This window comes from Mixophyes fleayi, chromosome 2 (assembly GCF_038048845.1).
Source record: "Mixophyes fleayi isolate aMixFle1 chromosome 2, aMixFle1.hap1, whole genome shotgun sequence".
Taxonomy (NCBI): domain Eukaryota; kingdom Metazoa; phylum Chordata; class Amphibia; order Anura; family Limnodynastidae; genus Mixophyes; species Mixophyes fleayi.
In genome coordinates, this window is record NC_134403.1 from 217679532 (window position 1) to 217698972 (window position 19441).

Consider the following 19441-nt stretch of genomic DNA (forward strand, 5'->3'; position numbering starts at 1 on the left):
AACCCCCCTCCCCGTATATCCACCCCCAACTCAGACATACCTGGATCCCCTTATAACTATCCCACATCTCCTTAGACAACGCACACACCTATCTCCCCATACTTATGGAGATACCTATATGCGCCGAAAAAAAAGAAGAGGGAGACCGCGACCCTTTAAGCAAGGGAAGCTCCCCAACCCACAAATTCACCCCTAGTACTCCCCTAACCCTCCCATCTATTAGCACCAACAACAGAATTCAGCAGTTTCAAATACTATCAACATTGTCATAAGTATCCAAATACCTACAATATTAATCACAGTATTTCACTTTTATATAAACATACATCCAAGTGACATATATTATCCCTAACATTATAGCTATCAAAGGCACATAGTCCTTAATGGTATCATCTCAGTTCAATAGACCAATACATCACCAGGAGCATCTTCAATCCGGACGAAGACCACTAGGAGCTCTCCTATCCAGCCAGTGAGTCGCCTCAGACGATGATCCACAGAAAAGGGTAGTCCCATCTGCAATCACCCTCAATCTTGCCGGGAAGAGCATAGCATATGGCAATTGCATTTCACGAAGACGACGTTTCACCAGTATAAATTGAGCTCTGCTTTTTTGCACATCCACCGAAAAGTCAGGAAATACAGCAACTCTCTGGTTTTCATACATCAGGGGGCCCTTAATCCGAGCCAATCGCAGGATAGCATCCCGATCTTTATAATGCAACATCTTGGCAATAAATGTGCGCGGCTGTGCACCAGGAGGTGGTCTCTGCGTCGGGATCCGATGTGCCCTTTCCACCGCAAACTGGGCCGTGAACTCCTCTCTGCCGAATAGCTGGATCATCCAGTTCTCCAGAAATGTCTCCGGAGCATTTCCCTCCGCCTTCTCAGGGAGACCCACCAGTCGAATATTACTGCGTCTGAGGCGACCCTCCATATCTGACATTTTCTGTCTAACCGACACCATCTGAGCCTCCAGACCGGCAACTTTCTGCGGTAAAGGAACTGTAGTATCTTCAAGTATAGAGATGCGAGCCTCTGTCTCCGACACACGTTCCCTAATTTTCTGAAAGTCCTGCCACATCAATGACAAATCAACCTGCACTTCTCCGATTTTATCCATTACCTTCTTTTCAGAGGCAGCGATGGCTTTCAGGACCTCCTGAAGAGTAGAATCAGCAGGTGTTTCTGCGTCTGTAGAAGACTGGGGTACCCGCAGCTCAGATGCAGGAGCTCCCCCTGCCGCTGTAGCAGGATTAGAGCGAGCATATTTCTCCAGCTTGCTGGCAGCAGTCAGTCTTTTCCCCGCCAGCAGGTTCCGCCTCAGCAGCGCTCCGGTCACTCGTGACTCTCACAGCCGCCCTGATCCTCCAGCATACACCAACCTTGCCTCTGCTAGTGCCAGGACAGTTCCCCCACAAAATTATTACGGTAAGAGGGAGTTACAGGTAATCAGGATGTCCGACCAGGATATTTAGGCTGGGGAGCTCCGGTATCTGCAACCTACACCATGCTCCGCCAGGCCACGCCCCCCAGTGCCCACATATTTAAAGTGCAGTCATTAAAAAAAAAAGCACCCAGCTCCAACTAGCACAAAACAAGACTGGTTTAGAACGTAGCCAATAGGCTCTGCTAACCACTCTTTACCCCCACAGTCTTCAGTATCCCCCAAGGATGAGAGAAATTACAATTTATTGTAAACTTTATTGCTTTTTAATTTAGGTTTCAATTTTAGTTTTAATTTGTTTATACACACATACTGTGTTATGTGTTGCACAGTATGCCAATACAGGAGACTTATAAAGAACTATAAGGACGATTTGCAGACTCCATAGAAAAACTAAAACGACATGAACACCCCAAAAATACATTGTCCCATAACAGTAAACATTTGGTATCCATAAACTCAGGAGACAAACACAGTCTATCAAAGAAAAACAGAAGCATCTCAGGAGCTAAGGCCAACCGTTAGATTTGCCATTATCAACTAAAAAAAAAAAGTTCATGTTGCTAACCATTTTATATAATGTGTAAGTATGGCAGAATATATAAATTATTAACATTAGTTGGGCATTTTATGGTATCGTAGAAGAATGGAGCAAAAAGATGTCCGCAAGATTTAGTACATAAGACAGGAAGGTTAGCTTGACTATTCATTTCAAAGTCAGAACCCTCTAACCAGATGTCTGAACACCTCCAACCCTGAATAATATTAGTCCAAAATTACAGTGAAGTTTTCATTATACTCAAAGATCAACTTTCTTCTGATGGTCAGAAGAAAGTACATGAGAGATAAGTGAAAGAATGCTACCAAGTGTTTTCTTTTGTGTAAGAAACACTTAAAATGGAGTACAGTAAATGGTTAAACAAATATACCATTAAGTACAGGCATAGTTCTCTATTGAAAATAGACTTTCTCCTCAACTCTTAAGCAGCCTCATTGAGCAGCTTTTCCTAGGAAGACTATCCACAACCATTTCAGAAGTAGAAAATGTAGCATAAAGCAAAACTAAAATAATTTGAAAATTAAAGTTGTAACATACCACAACACCTCAAGAACAGTTATTTTTTCTTAAAAGCACCATAACCTCAAAATGTTCTATCTAGCATATGAATCAACGGTACAGACAATTGAGCAGTTTAATTATATCCATCTTTACAGCCTACAAGCAAATGTATGGTTTTGTGACTTCCTCCCAATTGCCTGCGTTGATATTTTCAAAGCTTAAGTCGGGCCATGCCACCGAGGACATATCCATCCTTTTCCACTATGCAGCACTTCCAAGCTGTTCAACTGTGAAGCAACACTCATTGGAAAAGACTAACAGTTTTTTTGGACTGAAGGGATTATGGGACAGTGACAAATAATTACACTTAGCTAAGCTAAACTCTACATGCAGAATTAATAAATTCAGCTCTTAATATTTACATTAGACAATATAAAAAGGACATTTTGTGTTGTGTATTTTAAAGACAAATCTATCACAGTCCCATGTTGCATGTTAACACTCACTTTAACAAATCTTCTCTGCATTGTTTCTGTGGGGCAAAGCAAGCAACAGCCCAAACTTTGATTTCAATGCCGGCGTAGAATTGCTTCCCTCTCATATCCCAGACACCCTGGTTTGGAGTGGCCACAGTTTTATTCTGGTGGAAAGAGATTTGTATGTGTCAATTTGCATATAAAAGTGATCATACTCACCATAAAACCACTAAAATTGGGTATACATCTATTAAACAAAAAGTTACAATATTAAACACAAGCTGTTCATCACAGGCAACCCAAGAGTGGGATCATAAATACAATTTATTCCTTGTAATACCTAGTTGCCTTTAATGTAAAAAAAAAAAAAAGAAAGGGGGCGAAGGTGGACAAACCTACCCGGCCGCCATACTGAAGCATAGGGGCTGGAAGCACCCTGCCAGTAAGCTCTGTCATTTCATTATGTACGACAATACCAAACTCCTTCAGGTATGGGTCTGGTCCCCCAACCATGCTGTTACTCTTCACCTGTGCAAAAAAGTTTTAAAACTTAAACATCCTGATTAAAAACACAAAAAAACAAAAAGCAAGCAACTTATGATACCAAATAACTTTCAGTAATAAGCAAGCATGCATTCCATTAACCTCTTCTCACTGAAGTGTAGGAGCTATGCTTTACTCACTGGAACACTTATCACACATACAAAATTGAAATATGTCCCCAGACATAAAACTGGGAAACCTTCATCAAAATGGATTGCAATAACATTGTTTACACAAATAAACTATGATCGCTATATATTCTGTATTTACATTCACCTAGAACAGTGATGGCTAACCTGTGACACTCCAGGTGTTGTGAAACTACAAGCCCCAGCATGCTTTGCCAGTAGATAACTAGCTGATAGCTGGCAAAGCATGCTGGGGCTTATAGTTTCACAACACCTAGAGTGTCACAGGTTAGCCATCACTGACCTAGAAGAGCAATCACTAAAGTACAAAGATTGTAATTCCCAGGCAAGTGGGGAGGGGAAGACGGGTGTATAAAAACAACGGACAGAATATATCCCTTCATGGTGTTTATGGTAGTTGCATTTTGTGACTGGGCCTTGATAATCACCAAAGCAATGAAGTCCAGAAAACCTGCAGAGAACACCAAGGTTTTGATTGGAAGTTTGGTCACATGAGCAGACCAGACATCTAAAATACACTGGTATATAGACCAACTCTAACCAGCACCCAGGTAATGGTTGTCACCACCTACTATATCAAATCTATTAAGGGTCAAACAAATCATCCTAATGTATTGCCTTAACTGTCTGCAGAGAATGTGGTTAGCAATAATTGAAGAGCTGTTAAATCCCTGCAAGAGAGCCTTTTGCAGGGGTCCAAGATGTAACTCTGCAGGCAGTCTCCACTCCATCTGGTTGGGACAGATCATCTCCTCTGGCATCAGAACACCATCGGCATTACTGAAACCAGGGCTGTAGTTTCAGTTTATAATTTAACTGTGGTTCTTAAACACAGGTGCTTTAGGTCTTCACTAAAATTACATCCAAAGACTAAAGCGAAGCCATGGACATTCAACACCTTGGCGAAGCCTAAGGAACTAACGCCAGACCAAAGAGGTCTCAAAACCGGAAATGGTAATTTTGCAAGGCAAAAAGGATTCATTGGTACTCTGTCCTGCTTTAGATATAGGAGATAAGAATTCCTGTTGCCGACAAAAACCCTTAGCTGCCATGCACTGAAGGACGGATCAGATTATACACTATATGGATAAAAGTATTTGGCCACACCTGTTAATTATTGAATTGAGGTGTTTCAATCAGACTTGTTGCCAGAGGTATAAAATCAAGCACCTAGCGATGCAGTCTCCATTTGCAAACATTTGTGATACAAAATGGGTCGTTCCGAAAAGTCCATCGACTTCAAGTGTGGTACTGTGATATGATGCCACCTTTGCAATAAGACGGTTCGAACCTGCACCAGCTATATAGACGAGTTTCCCTTTGAACCAGACAAGTTGTAATAGAAATTTCTTATTCACTGGGGAAATCAATGCGAGGGGTGTCTGGATGTCCGTGGAGCTACATCGCGCCAATGTTATTGTGCAAAGGAAAAGGAGCTGAGAGTCCTAATGTTAGGGACAGCAATGTGCACAGACTGACATTGTGGTGATGTCCGTGCGTCACATCGCCAGCAATTGAATCATCCCCCATTGACTTGATCTCACTGTGGAAATCACTTCTGCCTCCTAAACATTTTAAGTTGCAATGAAAAAGGCATTTACAAATAAAGGACACCCTGAATAGGACAAATGCTGTGGGGGCAACATTGCAAATTTTATCCAAAAAGGTAGCTTGAGCCCAGGGGTCTGACACAGATACCAAAAAAGTTCCCGGGAACCAAATCAGAGTTTTCTGAACCAACAGATAACATGGGCTATATGTTACTGTTCTACAATTGTTTTCCCTCCCTTGGCACACCCCACAGACTGCCTCTTAACTACTGTCCCAGGACACTTCACTTGGGAAACAAAAAACAAAACCTGAAACTAGAACGCACATTGGTCTTTTTAGAAGCAATGCCTCTTACCTTTAGTCACATCTTTTATAAGCCATGTCTAGTTTAGTACAAAAAGTGATTACCAAGAAAAATGTTAGCAGAGAACTTCATTGATGTGACAGCTGCAAATCACCTGCTTAACCATAACTGTTGTAGAAACCCAAGTGGCCAACTTTCATGAATCTAGGGCTGCATCCTAAATGTATGCTGCGGTCTCCTGTATATGAAAGACAGGACAAGGGATACTCAAAACTTGTATTTTGGGTCTTCATAGCACACATCCTGTATTGAGATGGTTGTGCACTTGAAAAGCCACAATTCTTGAGTATATAATGGGAGTGGTGCTAAAGAGATTCAGGTCCGTCTGGTGCAAAAGGCAAGTTGACATGCTATGCTTTGAACAGTTTGTCCCACTTCTCAAAAACCATGACATAGGGGATCATGAAGAAAAATAGATGCTTGTGTGAAAGTTGCGGGTTCTTGGTCCTAAGGAATAGGAGTAATTCCCTGATCAATTTCTACTGATGTTGAAAGTACACAGTCTACCTGAGGAAGGGCTGCAAAAGCTTCATTACATTGAGCCACTTCCAATATTTTACTGTCCTCAGAGAGAAAAGCAGTGGACTAATTCACATTAACCTCATGAGTTTCTGCAGGTTGAGGGAAAACAATCACTTTGGCATTTGTAATACTTTTAACAGCAACTTAAAATGGTAAATGTGTATAAATTACATTAGCGTTTAAAGTTGTTTACTTTATAAAAATTTTAAGCAAGCAAAAAAAAAATCATATTGAAACAATAGGCATATGCAAACTTCTCAGTTGTTCATATGTGCTTAACTTGTGCAGCATACTACAGACCCATAACGGCAATGACCTTACTGTATTCCCTAAAACATTTGAAAGAATCAAGAGTGCCAGTGACCTAGCCAACTACAATTTGGGTAGTGACTGAACGTTCTCTCCCTAAAGCAATATTGGTTGAGCCATAATAGTAAACAAGAGCAAACATGAGCGCCCTGAATGTCCCACAGTAAACTTACTTTGACATTCAGCCCAAATGTAACTAGTCTTCTCCAACGCTTAAGACGCTTTTGGAACCTTTTCCTGAGCCTCAGGCATTTGCTGCTACATCTCACAGTGCAAGTTACCAAAGACCACACTTGAGGAATCTGCTCTTGATTTGTCAATACCTTTACCCACATAATACCAATATAACAATCAGCACCACCATGTTAAGTTTTGTCACTCACTCTACCAGTTTTCCACCTTTACCCAGCTGCAGATATTGAAGGGAGACATTTTTTTATATAATTCTTTATTTTAGTTGGTCAAATAAGCAAATACAGGAAATGCCACTGTATTATTGGAAGGGAGACATTTTACTGATGTGCACATGTAAAAACAAAGGTGAGCTGAAAATGCAATTATGGACATAGGCATTCCTACCCTCTAGTTTTGACAATGGGAGATCCTATCATCCAAGTAGTAAAGCCAGCTGGGGGCTTTTCTGTGAAAGGTAATCTCTGCTGAGATGACAGAATCGTAGAACTTACAAAAAGATTACAGTGACATGCAGACCTGGTCCACAAGAGCCAAAAGCTTTTGAGTGCGCAATAAAAGCCTCACGACCACCTAATTGCCATTCAGTAGGATAGAACCCTCTTTTTGCCACTAAAGTAACAGTCCCACCAGATAATAAGGCCAGTGAAAATTTGTTTGGTCAATTGCCACCACCTGGAAAAATTATGTGGCTCCACTAATCTCCTTTTGGGAAGGAACCCACTGAAATGCATGCCATATACTGTAGTTATCCACACAGCAACATCAAATCTGCATACCAAAGATCACCAGGGTACCTGGAGAACATTTTGGCAGCTGTCCAAACCTCCCAGCCTACACTGCCGGATCAGAGATACCGAATTAGTTGCATCAGTAACATCCCCTTAACATAGGCAGAAGAAGGTCAACCTGACAGAAATAGGGTTGAGCGATAACCATGTTATGAGTGCGCAGACAGAAGACGTAGCCAACGCTATCATCTCAATATGCAGAAGAGAATATAGATAAATAAGTTAATAAAAGAGCCTCAAGGCCATTATGCCTACTTATTGTGAATTTAATATGAACTTTTTTTTGGAGGCACATAGGAGCCACTTTACCTGCTTCTATTGTTGGAATTTAAGCATGGTTAATTGTCCACCACCTGCAGGCTGAAAGGGTGTTTTCATTGTGTTTTAGTTCATGTTGCAATCTTAGCACAATATGACAAATATGGTGCAACAGTCTCATCGAATCTCATCTTTTATCTGCTCTCCAAAAAGTCAATGAAAGGTTTAAATTCCAATCTCAGCCCCCAATAGATTGTGACTCCAATTGACCGCCATCTTTATAGCATTATTTACACTTTTCAGCTTAGCAACAGACACTATACATCACTCTTACTCATGGTCCAACTTGCTCAATGAGACCAAGCACTAATTTGCTATATCAACACATTACAAGTTATTATAGTATTTATCAGTGAAATTGGCTAGCCTGGAGTGAGAACTATAGCCGGTTGGAAAATAATGTTACACACCCCAAAAGGATAGAAATCAAAAATTTAGAAATAGTATTGCTATATGAGGCACATTAAAAGATGAGATGAGATGCCAATGTATGCTTTTTTTTGTGGATTCTGGAGGTAGTGCTCAATTAAAATGCGACATACAAGTGTACATACAACAATGCATCATCTTCAGTTTTAGCTCAAAAACAAACAAAAAACAATATGTTGAGAAATACTAAATTAGCTCACCCAAATATCAGAGGCACTCACCAGCCTGCTAATCTCTTCCTGCCTGTCCGGAGCAGACCGGGCTGTTGCTTTGATCATAGTGGAGGTCTGATTGTCAGTCAGTTTCTTGATGCATCGCTGGCCAGCTACAATGTTACAGACCTGTTACAAATGACGAAGTTACAAATCAACAAATGAGTGTACCATGTGTTTTAAAAGCCATTTAATATAGTAGTTTTACAAATTCTATTTTTTTGCCGACCCATTGTTTTAACTGAAATTTTTAATCTGCAAGCATAGTATACTCTGAAAAAATGCATATTTATTGCAGAATAGGACTTCTGCTTGCTCACAGTGCAACAGTGAGCACCTGCCTTGATACAAGCGTTCATGTGTCACCAAGAATTGCCGACCACTGCAATTACGGGGTAAAAGAATGCAACTGTATTGTACCTTTCAAAGTTAAAGACATATGACATACTGGCAACTAAAATTCCACTTAAAACATTTGAAAAGTTAAAAAATAAATACACAATTTAATAGTGCGGAAAATGTATGAAATATGTCGGGGATAGATAATTATTTTGACCTTTAAAAAAAAAATTGAATTTATTTACTTACCGTAAAAATCTTTCTTAAAACAGATGAGGGACACTGGTCACAACTGGGTATAGTGGGAGCTGTGTGGAGTAAGGCAATAAAAGACTTCTCTATCCAGCTCCTCTCCCCTCTATGCGCCCCTGGACAGAAGCCCGTTATTTACCTTACAAAGCGAGGGCGAAGCCACAATCAACAGAAGATTCAACAGAATGGTCAGAACATAAAGGGGTGGGAGCGCAGTGTCCCCCAACAGTGTTAAAAGATTTTACATCAGGTACAAAAATCTTATTCTCTCTTACATGAATAGTTGGGGAGCGCTGCTCACCATGGAGACGACTTTCCAAAACTTCCCCAATGGGTGGGTACACTCAGACTGAGCTGCGCGTAAAACTCTACAGACAGGACTTGTGTCTTTGGAAGACACAAGACGTGAAAGTGGTAGAAAATAGTAAACATGTGGACGGAAGACCATGTAGCCGCTCAACACAAGTGGTCGATCAACGCCCAATGCCACGCCACCCAGGAGGCGCTAACTGACCTAGTGAAGTGAGCAGTAAGACCATTGTAAACTGGATATCTCGCAGAGATAAAAGCCTGATGAACAGTTGCAGTAATCCATCTGGCAATAGTTTGTTTAGTGGGTGGCCAGCCACATTTCCTAACATCGTACAAGACTAAAAGACTGTCTTTTGTACATAAGCCTTGCGATCCACAGACACGCAAGGCTCTGATAACATCAAAAGGAAGAAGAGAATCCTGACTATTTAAATGCAAATCCTGAGGTAATATAAAGAGAATATACCGCACCAGGTAATACCCAATCTTCCCAGGTGGTTAGCAAAAATTCAACAAGATAATCTCTATAGAGCTAACCCTCTTGAGAGTGGTGCACCCACACAATCATGAACATGAAGAAAAATAATTAATTTAATATAATTTTAAATTAGTTTAGTTCCCGGAGTGCCCCAATATACGCATTACTTCTCTTTCTTGAAATCCTGAGGTAAAGCAGGGATAACAATATCCTGATTGATATGAAACTTGGACACACTTTGGGCTGAAAAGAGCTTGATACACAAAACTGCTCCGTTGGTATGAAAAATGAGAAGTGAAGACCTGCAAGACAGCTGTCCAATCCGAAACCCGCCTAGCCGATCAAATTACCAGTTGGAAGGCCACCTTCCAAGTGAGAAGCTTCAAGGAAACAGACTACAAAGGTTCAAAGGGTGACTTATGCAATGCTGTGAGAACCAAATTTAGGTACCATGGCACCACAGGAGAAATAAAGGGTGGCTGAACATGAAGGGCCCCTTGAAGTGAAGTCTGGACGTCTGACATCAGAGTCAGCCTCCTCTGGTAGTACACCGACAAGGCCGAAATCTGAACCTTAAGTTTTGAGGAAAACAACCAGTAATTCCAGGAAACAGTTATGGCGTCCACTAGAAACGGCTGAGAATCCAATGTCCAGGCGCAATACTTGGCCACCTTGCAGTTCAAGAGAGGACATGTCAACCGCTGGCTGACTCCACCGTGGTACAATCTGAGCGAACACCTCTGGGCGGAGGGACCATTTCCCAGGGTGAATGGCATGCTTGCTCATTTAATCTGCTTCCTAATTGTCCATCCCTGGAATAACGACCACTGAGATGGCCAGAACTTGTTTTTCCGCCCACTGCATGATCATGGGCACCTGCTTCATGTCAAGGGAACTTCTGGTCCCCCTTGGTGGTTGATGTTCGCTGAAATCCTGAGCAAATTGTAGTGGCTGTCCCATAGTTGTTTGTCAGCAGGATTGGATGCAGGACGTTGTCCCGTCCAGACCAGTCTGCCTCTCTGAGCCCCTCGCCGAGGAACAATCTCTCGTGGCAGCACCCCTTGGGTCTTCTGACAAAGCAAAAACTTAGGTGCAACTGGAATTAACTAACTTTCCTCCAGTGGCCTGAGACATGAATTTTTCCAAAGCCAGAACAAATAGCATTGAGCCATCACAGGGGAAAGCCTCCAGGACCTTCTTGAATTTGGAATCTGACTCCCAATATCTGAGCCAAAGCGTGTATCTAGCCGCCACTGCCAGAGAACACATCTAGGGAAACACCTGACCTGCGTCCAGGAGAGCGTCACCCAAGAACTCAGCCACATCTTTAATATGATCCGACAGTGGGGACAGTTCAGTTCTAGGCACACTTAATTTAACGCCATCACAGAAGAGATGGCCCATTTTTCCACCGCTTTGAACACCCATGCCACTGCCAGATGGAGGGAGACCTCAGAAGCCAAACAAATGGATTTTAAAATCCCTTCACATTTTCTATCCATGCTGTCTTTCAAACTAGCAGTACTTGGGAATAGAATGCTGGTGGATTTAGCCAAACGCGTAATGGGAGCATCCAAACTTGGATGAGTTTCTCATGACGCAACCTCCTTTTCCAGAAAAGGGTAAGAGGTGAAGCCTTCTAAGAATCTGGTTTTGGCTATCTGGTTTCAGTCTAGCCTGTTCCCAAATCTTTGACAATTGTGGAGAAGATTAAAAAGAAATAATTTGTTTCTTTTTTTTCATTTTCCGTTTAAACAAAGAAACCCGAGAGGTCACCTGTTCTACCTCAATAATATTAAATGTCTTTCTTACTGCTAGGATAAGTTCTTTCACTGCCAGCGTACAGGAAGAATAATCCTCCCAGGCTGTGAGATCTTCAGTGTCAGCATCTTTCTGAAGTTCACCCTCCTACTGAAGAAAGGGGTCTGTATCAGTCTCTAGCAGCGCCTGAGCCTGAGTCTGCACCAGTCGCTTACGCTGCTTACTAGAGGATGAAATCTCTAACCATCCTTTCCAGGGAGAAAGAAAATTTAACCAGTCCCTGGACTGACATTTCCAGATTCTGCATCCAGGTAGGTTCAAGTGGCACTACTACTGTGTCAGGGGTTCGCGGATATGCCTGTTCCAGAGGAAAGTCCTCCATAAACTGTGTCCCCAGGGAAAGACTAGGAAAAACATCACTACGTACCATCCAGGGCCGTGCATAGTGTCTCGTTTAAGTTCCGTAATGGACCTTGCCAGTTCTCTAGCCCAGGCCAGTTCCACCCTGTCAGATGCATCCACAAACAAGTGCAGGCCCTAGTCCTCGAGTCATGCACAGAGCATCCTGATGGTATATTTCACCTGTTTAAGCTGTTAAAGCCAAACTACCAAGCTGGCCTATCCCATATCATGCACCAGCTACATAGCAATATAAATGCCCATATACAGTATGAAAATAAAACAAAAAACAGTTATGAGCGCTTATCCTTAACACTGCATATCTGTGTGTATCTAGCAAAATGAAAACATGATGTATGCATACAATGAGTTGCCCTTGACGTTGGGATGCAGGATTAAATGTTTTTATCAAAACAGGAACTAATACCTCATGTTTTCTTTGTGCTAGATAAACACATATGCAGTGTTAAGGATAAGCGCCGACAACTTTTATATATTCTCTCCCCTGTAAGTATCTCATCCTTCCCTTAAAATGATACCTGTATTTCACTAGGTATACAGTTTCCTACCACAGAATATGCCCAGCACCTGATCACCAACACTGTCACCAGCCCTCTTCTGTCCAGTGGCTTAACTGCATATGGGTTGAACGGACAGGGACCTCTGGCAGCCCATCCCAGCAGTTGAATTAGGGGACAGGTGCTGTAGCAGCTCGTGGCACAGCCAGCTTCCGTCTTCTGGGGTGACAGCTGAGTCCTTAGTTACTATTCAAGTGACCCATAGACCGTGAGCCTTAGGTAAATAGTGAGGCTGAGGCTAATAAGCGCCACTGGCGCTCTCCTCAAAATTCCGGTGTTTGCCCTGTGAACACCGCTAAGACAACCTAATCAAATAAATCTAATAGTAAACTAAAACTTGCCCTACTCCGTAGGCAATAATTAAAAAACTGAGGCTTCCATCCAGGAGGGCATAGAGGGGAGCAGGCTATACAAGTCTTAGTGCCTTAATCCACACAGCGCCCTCTATACCTCATGGTGAGCAGTGTAAGAGAAATTGAATTGTCCCATGAATATTTACTAATTTTAGCAATGTTATTGTTTACCAAGTAGAGTTTAATTAAGGTGTTTAGGTTAGAGCGTTACGGTTGCCCTCGCCAGTCATAAATTATATGAAAGGTGTTTTGTTCAATATTTACCTCAAGGGGCAGATATGTGTGTTTCTGTTCTTGACCCACTTGCAAACAAGGAAGGTGAGGATATTTTAATTGCAGGCTGTATTTCTGCTTAAAGTATTGTGCCACTGTGCACTCCATGGCCTGGCCATTCTCCAACTGCAGGGGAAAACTAGAAGGAAACAAAAGTATGGAAACTGACCAATCAGATAGTCATTCAATAGAGCGAAAAAGTGTTTAAAAGATAAATCCACCCAAAACTGACAATTCAGCTAAACTGATATATTGCAAAAGAACTGTGGTCACAATTCATTTTTATCTGTAGAGTTAAAAAAATTCTCCTCTATGTAATTAAGGGGTATTTCTATCCAAATAGGAGTTTAGTACTATATCAGTACTTGAACAAAATAGCAAACTGGCTTATGATGATCTTCTTGCATTGTGCCGAAAAAGGTTCACCAGATGCAGAAGGTGGCTGCTCCCATCACATGCAGTCTTATTATCTGCTTTATAACAGAGCAGAGAATAAAAATGTGGACAAAGTTAGGGTCTGCAGGTAAATGCTTGCCTGTTGCCAATCACTATACTACAGCTAAGCAATCTGGAATGCAGTAATCATTTTTTCTACCACATGATCAGTCTAAGCACACAAAGATGGACTTTAGGAGTGCTAGGGTATTGAAAATGCATCACTGAGAGATTACTTACCTGTGGTCCAAAATCCCACCTCTGCCACAGTCGAGCAATTGTCTATTCACTACTCCTGGCAGAATATAAATATATATTTTTCCTATGTGGGCACTGCAGACATTGTAGGACCTGACAGAAGGTGGAAGTCTGTACCCTAGGCAAATGTTGTGTGAACTAAATTATGGAATATTAAATCAGCCTTTAGGCCCTTCAAACAGAGAGAGAAAGCAGCCCACAAACAAATCAAGTTTCACATTTCAGCAATGCATTGTTTTTACAGAAATAGCTTACTTTGTTTACCCAAGCAACTTTTATATTTGGAAGTGTGGGAACACTGCTTTTGACAGCATATTGGAATAAACATTTATAGAGAAAAAAGACCTGAAATTAAGAAATTATACTACCCATTCACATGGATATGGCTACAGCACAAATAATCCCGAAATATATTCTTGCATTTTTTTTTGAAGTGTGCTATTTTTCTTCCCTTAGGTCTGACACTGAAGCTCACATAGCAGGGGTCAGCAACCCTGGCACATGTGCCACCCACTAGTCTGGTATGTGGGAGCCCCGCAGCCGCTTCACTAAAGCAGCTGAAGACAGCTGAAACGGAGATTCTGTGCATGCGCAGCAGGTCAGTTCCGTCCATTACTAGCTGCTTTATTGAAGCAGCTCCAAGATTTTGCTGTGGAACAGAAGATGTGCATGCTGACTACAAAGGTAAGTAGGTGGCACACTATGTATAAGGGCACAACTATGAGGCATAATTTGAACTGTGGCATCACTGAGTGGCATAACATGAATGTTTATTTTCTGGTCCTATTACTATTAATATGCTATTCGCATCATAAAATAATTAAATACAATACACACACACATATGCAACTGGCACACCAGGGCCTGGCTAGATTTTAGCTGGTACACTGATAGAACGAGGTTGCCAACCCCTGCATTATAGCATGTTAACACACTTCCTTTACTATAGGGGCACTGATCTGGATCCTACTAGACTCAGGGGCTCACTAACGCCATACATGGTGATCACCGTTTCATCAGCTGAAAGTCACATTCTCTGAAGACCACTGTGAATTTGTGTCAATCAGAACCATGAGCAGCAATTACTAAGCTGGATAGGATACACAGATACTAACTAGGGGTTACTGGCGATATCCAGATTCTTGATGTTTCTACATAATCTGCAGTGCATACTGGTTGCGTAGCAGGATATGCATAGGAAACGTGCTAAAAAATGTAACAGTAATGCACTTTGACCCAGTAAGTCTAATTGTAATGTAAATATTGGATACTAAATCACACTCCTCCATCTCAAATGTCTTTGGCATTATTCAATATAACCTTTCTGCATGAGTAGACATAATTACCCAGAGCTTACGTGATCACTTACAGCCAAAAGTACTAAATGCTTAATGTCACATACAGTTTCATGTCCTTGCTAGTGTTGAACTGTCAAATATTCATGGTTGGCCAGAAGTTTTCTAACTCTATGCATATGTAAAAAGGTAATTATAGAATAAGTTAGAATGAAACAAGTAAATATAAATATGTGTTTGCCATCTGTTAAATGTGCAAATGTGTGTATGTGCCAGGGTAGTGTAGAGTATTCTTGGTATGATAAAGTGGGTGAAAAACTAGCAGCACTAAATAATGCAAGACTACACCTAACATGTAGACTCAACATCTTGCAGTAGAAGGGTATTTCACAATTCTATAAAGCATCTCAGAGTAAAACATAGGAAAGTCTTACGTCTGGTGGCTTGCAGGTCTCCTGGTAACATTACACACTCTATACTTCCTCTTCATCTGGCCGCAATGTGTGACCTCTACTTTTAAACCTGGAAAACATACATCCATGTTTCAAAGTTGGTGATCAGTATTGCAAACATTGAAGGAAAACGCTCTGGGGGGCTGGGGACAAAATTGTAAGAGTCACCTCTTATTTCTTTGGTGAACTTGACACGCTGGGAGTCAGTCAGAGGCTTGGTCTGCTCATTTATGTTCTGAACGTCAAGAACTTCACACATGAACTCAATTACCGGCTGAGCGCGGTAAAAAGCAGTTGCAGAAACTAAAAATCAATATGAAAAATTATATACATTACAGCTGATGCACAATTAAGTTTTGTTGAACAATTAGTAAAATGCTTTATTGTATTTCACATATATTGTAGAGCCATACATAAATAAAGGTCAACAGGAAGAAATATTTCAAATCTGAAAAAGTTATCACACTACTCAGATTCTGTATTACTGGGATGGGAGAGGGTGGACTTTTAATTAAAACACCTTTTCCATTTTGCATGAGACTGTGTACGTACAACTTCCTTTTTAGCCAATCTCCTTCCGCAACTATCCCTGGGCTTCTTTCATTGCTGCAGACCATCAATGGGGGAGATATGTTTGATATTTCTGTGTATAGATGTCCAGGTATTTACACTTTCAACAACACCTTACTACTACTGAGCATGCTTTGAGTCAATTACATGTGAAGTAGTAGTTTAATGCCACCATAAAGAACGCCAGGGCATGCCAATGTGGGATAAAAGGGCTTACAGTTCTGTAATTTCAGATTTCTGAGAAGTTGCCTTGCATAGCCCTGATATCAGATCTCCATGATCATGTGCAGAATAGAACCAAAAGGAAAAAGCTGCTAACGGAAGGAGTACAAACAATAAATATGTATTTGACATCACACTCTTTAGAAGGGAAAAGTGTTTGTCACAAGGACAACTTTAAGACAATGAAAAGGTGTAAAATGCTCCTCAGCAGTTATTTGTGAGCCATCAACTCTCCCTCATCAATAACGCTGTTCAATGTCGCCTTATATGTGCTCCTACCTGAAAACTCCCATCCTACCTTCCATTCACACCCCACACTTTAAACATAAGACACTACTGAATTATATGCTCTATGTTCGCGTTATACTTCCTTCCCCTGTTCTAATCACAAGAAAGCCCTTGCAACATCATATCATCTCAACCTCCTGCATCATCGGTTATTTGTAAGGCACCATATAGTCAGCCAGCAAATACATGATCACAAATTAAGCGCAACAAGGTGTGTGGTACAAATACAAGTAGGAGTTGCACAGGTAGCACAGACTAACTATGTATTTCATAAGCATTAGATGAACATTGCAGAAGCCTACGCAAATAAAACTGCAGTATATAACTTAACAGGTATAAGCGAGGTTGATAAAGGAAGCAGACATGAGCCATAACGTAGTGAGCCGTAACGTAGTTATAATGCCAATGAGAGCTTACAATCTAGAAAAAGTTGGTAGGTAAAGACTTTAGGAACAGTAAGACAGGTGGACAAAGTGAAAGGCATAATGGGAAAGGGTCATCTTAAAATTAACAATCAAATAAACATCAAGTTTAATATGATGTTGAACAAATGTTAGATATTCTACACCTGCCAATAGAAGAAATTTTTATCCTAAAAAACATGGACATAAAATAGTATCTTTTAACCAATGTCACTACATCATACAAAAATATGTAGGTTAAGCAGACTTGTCACAAAGGGTCCATTGTAGTCAGCAGCCAATTAACTTATATGTTTTTGGACTGTGGGAGGAAATCAGAGTACCTGGAAGAAGTCCATAAAAACAACGAACATAAACTGTGTGCCCTGGTCATAATCAAACTCAGCACTGTGCCAATAAATTATAAGGACACTCAAAGTCACAGGAGTTCTGTGACCATATAGAAGATGAAGTTTGTAGGCCATGTGCTTTTAGACAGGGCACAAAAATTCCAAGGTGCTTTGTGATATCTAATCATTTACAACATGGTTGTCCAACCCGCGGCCCAGCATGCCTGTAAATGTGGCCCAGCAGGAGTTTTGGTTGTGGCAAGGGGGCAGAGCTGAAAAAAAAAAATCCTGCAAAAAAAAAAAAAAGGAAAGAAAATACTTACCTTGCAGTCACGTCAGCTGGCGCTCCGGCTCTCTCCCTGGTCTCCTCCTCCGTGTGGCGCTCTCAGTGAATGTCGGGGGTGACGTCATCACATCCGACATCCATTGCGTGGCGCAGCACAGAGGAGTCACACGCGTGAACTATCAGCAGCAGTGAAAGATTATCCAGTATCTTATTGTTGTTACTCTGAATTTGGACTTTCTGCACCATGCAATTATGAACTAGCTGTGTTCTCTGTATGTATCTAATATAAATATTGAGATAATTGTATTTTTAATATTTTAAACCATTTTAAATGTGCAGTGCTGAGTAGGGTGAAAATATCACCCACTGTTACCCTAATCGGCGGCTGCTCCATGAGCCATTTTTCCCACCACCCTATCTTTAAATCTCTGTAGATTTCTATTAGTCCTCCTGATGCTACCTATATCGGTGACCATTTCAAATTGGTCAATAAAAAAAAATGATTAATGGGTGCATAAAGAGAGGAAAAAAAAGTTTTTGGCATTTAATTCCCCGAACCCCACTAAGGGGCAGATGCAGGCAAGTTAAATTGTAGCTGGTAATGGGACTACTGCTTTAATCATGATTCTGCAACAGGTTTCCTAACTCTTACTAACTTAATTTCCAAGTTTAATATGCTAACTATGTTTTCTATGGTTTTTTAGATGATCAGCTATCATTAGTGTTATTGTATTTTATGTGCGGCCCAAACCAACTCGTCGTCTTCCAATGTGGCCCAGGGAAGCTAAAAGGTTGGACACCCCTGCTTTACAACATTATTCCTTATAATATACAACACATGGAACTTGCTACTTATACAGATATTTATAGGAGTTTAAATATACACTAACATAAGCTGTGTATTACAGTAATCTTCATACCCCAATCTGATAAGCAAATACAGACCCAGACTAGTTTCAAATATTGTTGGAAAGCAAACTATTCCATAGTATCTTACAGAATTGATTGATAAAGCATTATGAACTGTGACTTATTTAAAAATCAATGGGATAAGGTGCATGAAACATGCAATATATCTAGACACCATTTAATAGTAGCAATAGATGTGCCTAAACTCAAAAGGGTATCCATCATCTAAACACAGCTGCACACTAAATATTTCTGAGCAGTCTGTATGTAACTAAACATGTTTTAAAGCTGTATAGCATCTTTTATAGCCACCTTTTTGCATACCTGCATTTTCTGGCTACCTCATGAGTACCACAGAGTGAGTGAAGCGCTCATGTACAGCCAGGAGCATGCTCACTGTGCATCTGAAACATCCTGCAACTTCATCAAGCCGTCAGTTTTCACTATATGGCCGTAGAATGATCAGAAGATCAGTGTCACAAATGTGACAGCAAATTTAAATGTCTAAGACATATTTATAGAAGCAGTAACAGATTAATTGTTATCAGTAATGGCATTAGTGTTCCACTTTAACCTGTGCCACACTTCAAGTTAGCACTGAACCATAAGCAGCCATGCAAATCACATGGGAGATTACATAGAAATTTAAAATGGGTATGGTTTATCAAAACTACAGATTACTAATGTATGTCCGTTTGAAGCAATATTGCTTCTTTTCATGCTTCCTTCTTTGCCTTTAGCTATGAATATAACCAGGAAGTGCTATTTATGGAATGGTATAGAACACAAACCGGCTCTATGGATAAAACTTTAATCAATGCAAAGAACATAGCAATGATGTTATATTCCAAGTCAACGGAAACAGAA

The 19441-nt window shown here is 40.8% G+C and overlaps 1 protein-coding gene across 2 annotated transcripts in view; it reads right to left on the reverse strand.

The window, feature by feature from the left end:
- LOC142138643 (protein argonaute-4) overlaps positions 1–19441 on the reverse strand; it is a 56571-nt gene that overhangs the window by 23908 nt on the left and 13222 nt on the right. Inside the window, exons 6-11 of one of the 2 annotated variants that reach the window (XM_075195474.1) lie at positions 15717–15851; positions 15531–15618; positions 13100–13247; positions 8373–8492; positions 3383–3511; positions 3014–3147 (exon numbers count right to left, since the gene is read on the reverse strand). In XM_075195474.1, coding sequence (XP_075051575.1) covers positions 3014–3147; positions 3383–3511; positions 8373–8492; positions 13100–13247; positions 15531–15618; positions 15717–15851 — 754 coding nt within the window. Of the gene's footprint in view, positions 1–3013; positions 3148–3382; positions 3512–8351; positions 8493–13099; positions 13248–15530; positions 15619–15716; positions 15852–19441 lie in introns of both variants that reach the window. The other variant, XM_075195473.1, reaches the window with a different exon arrangement.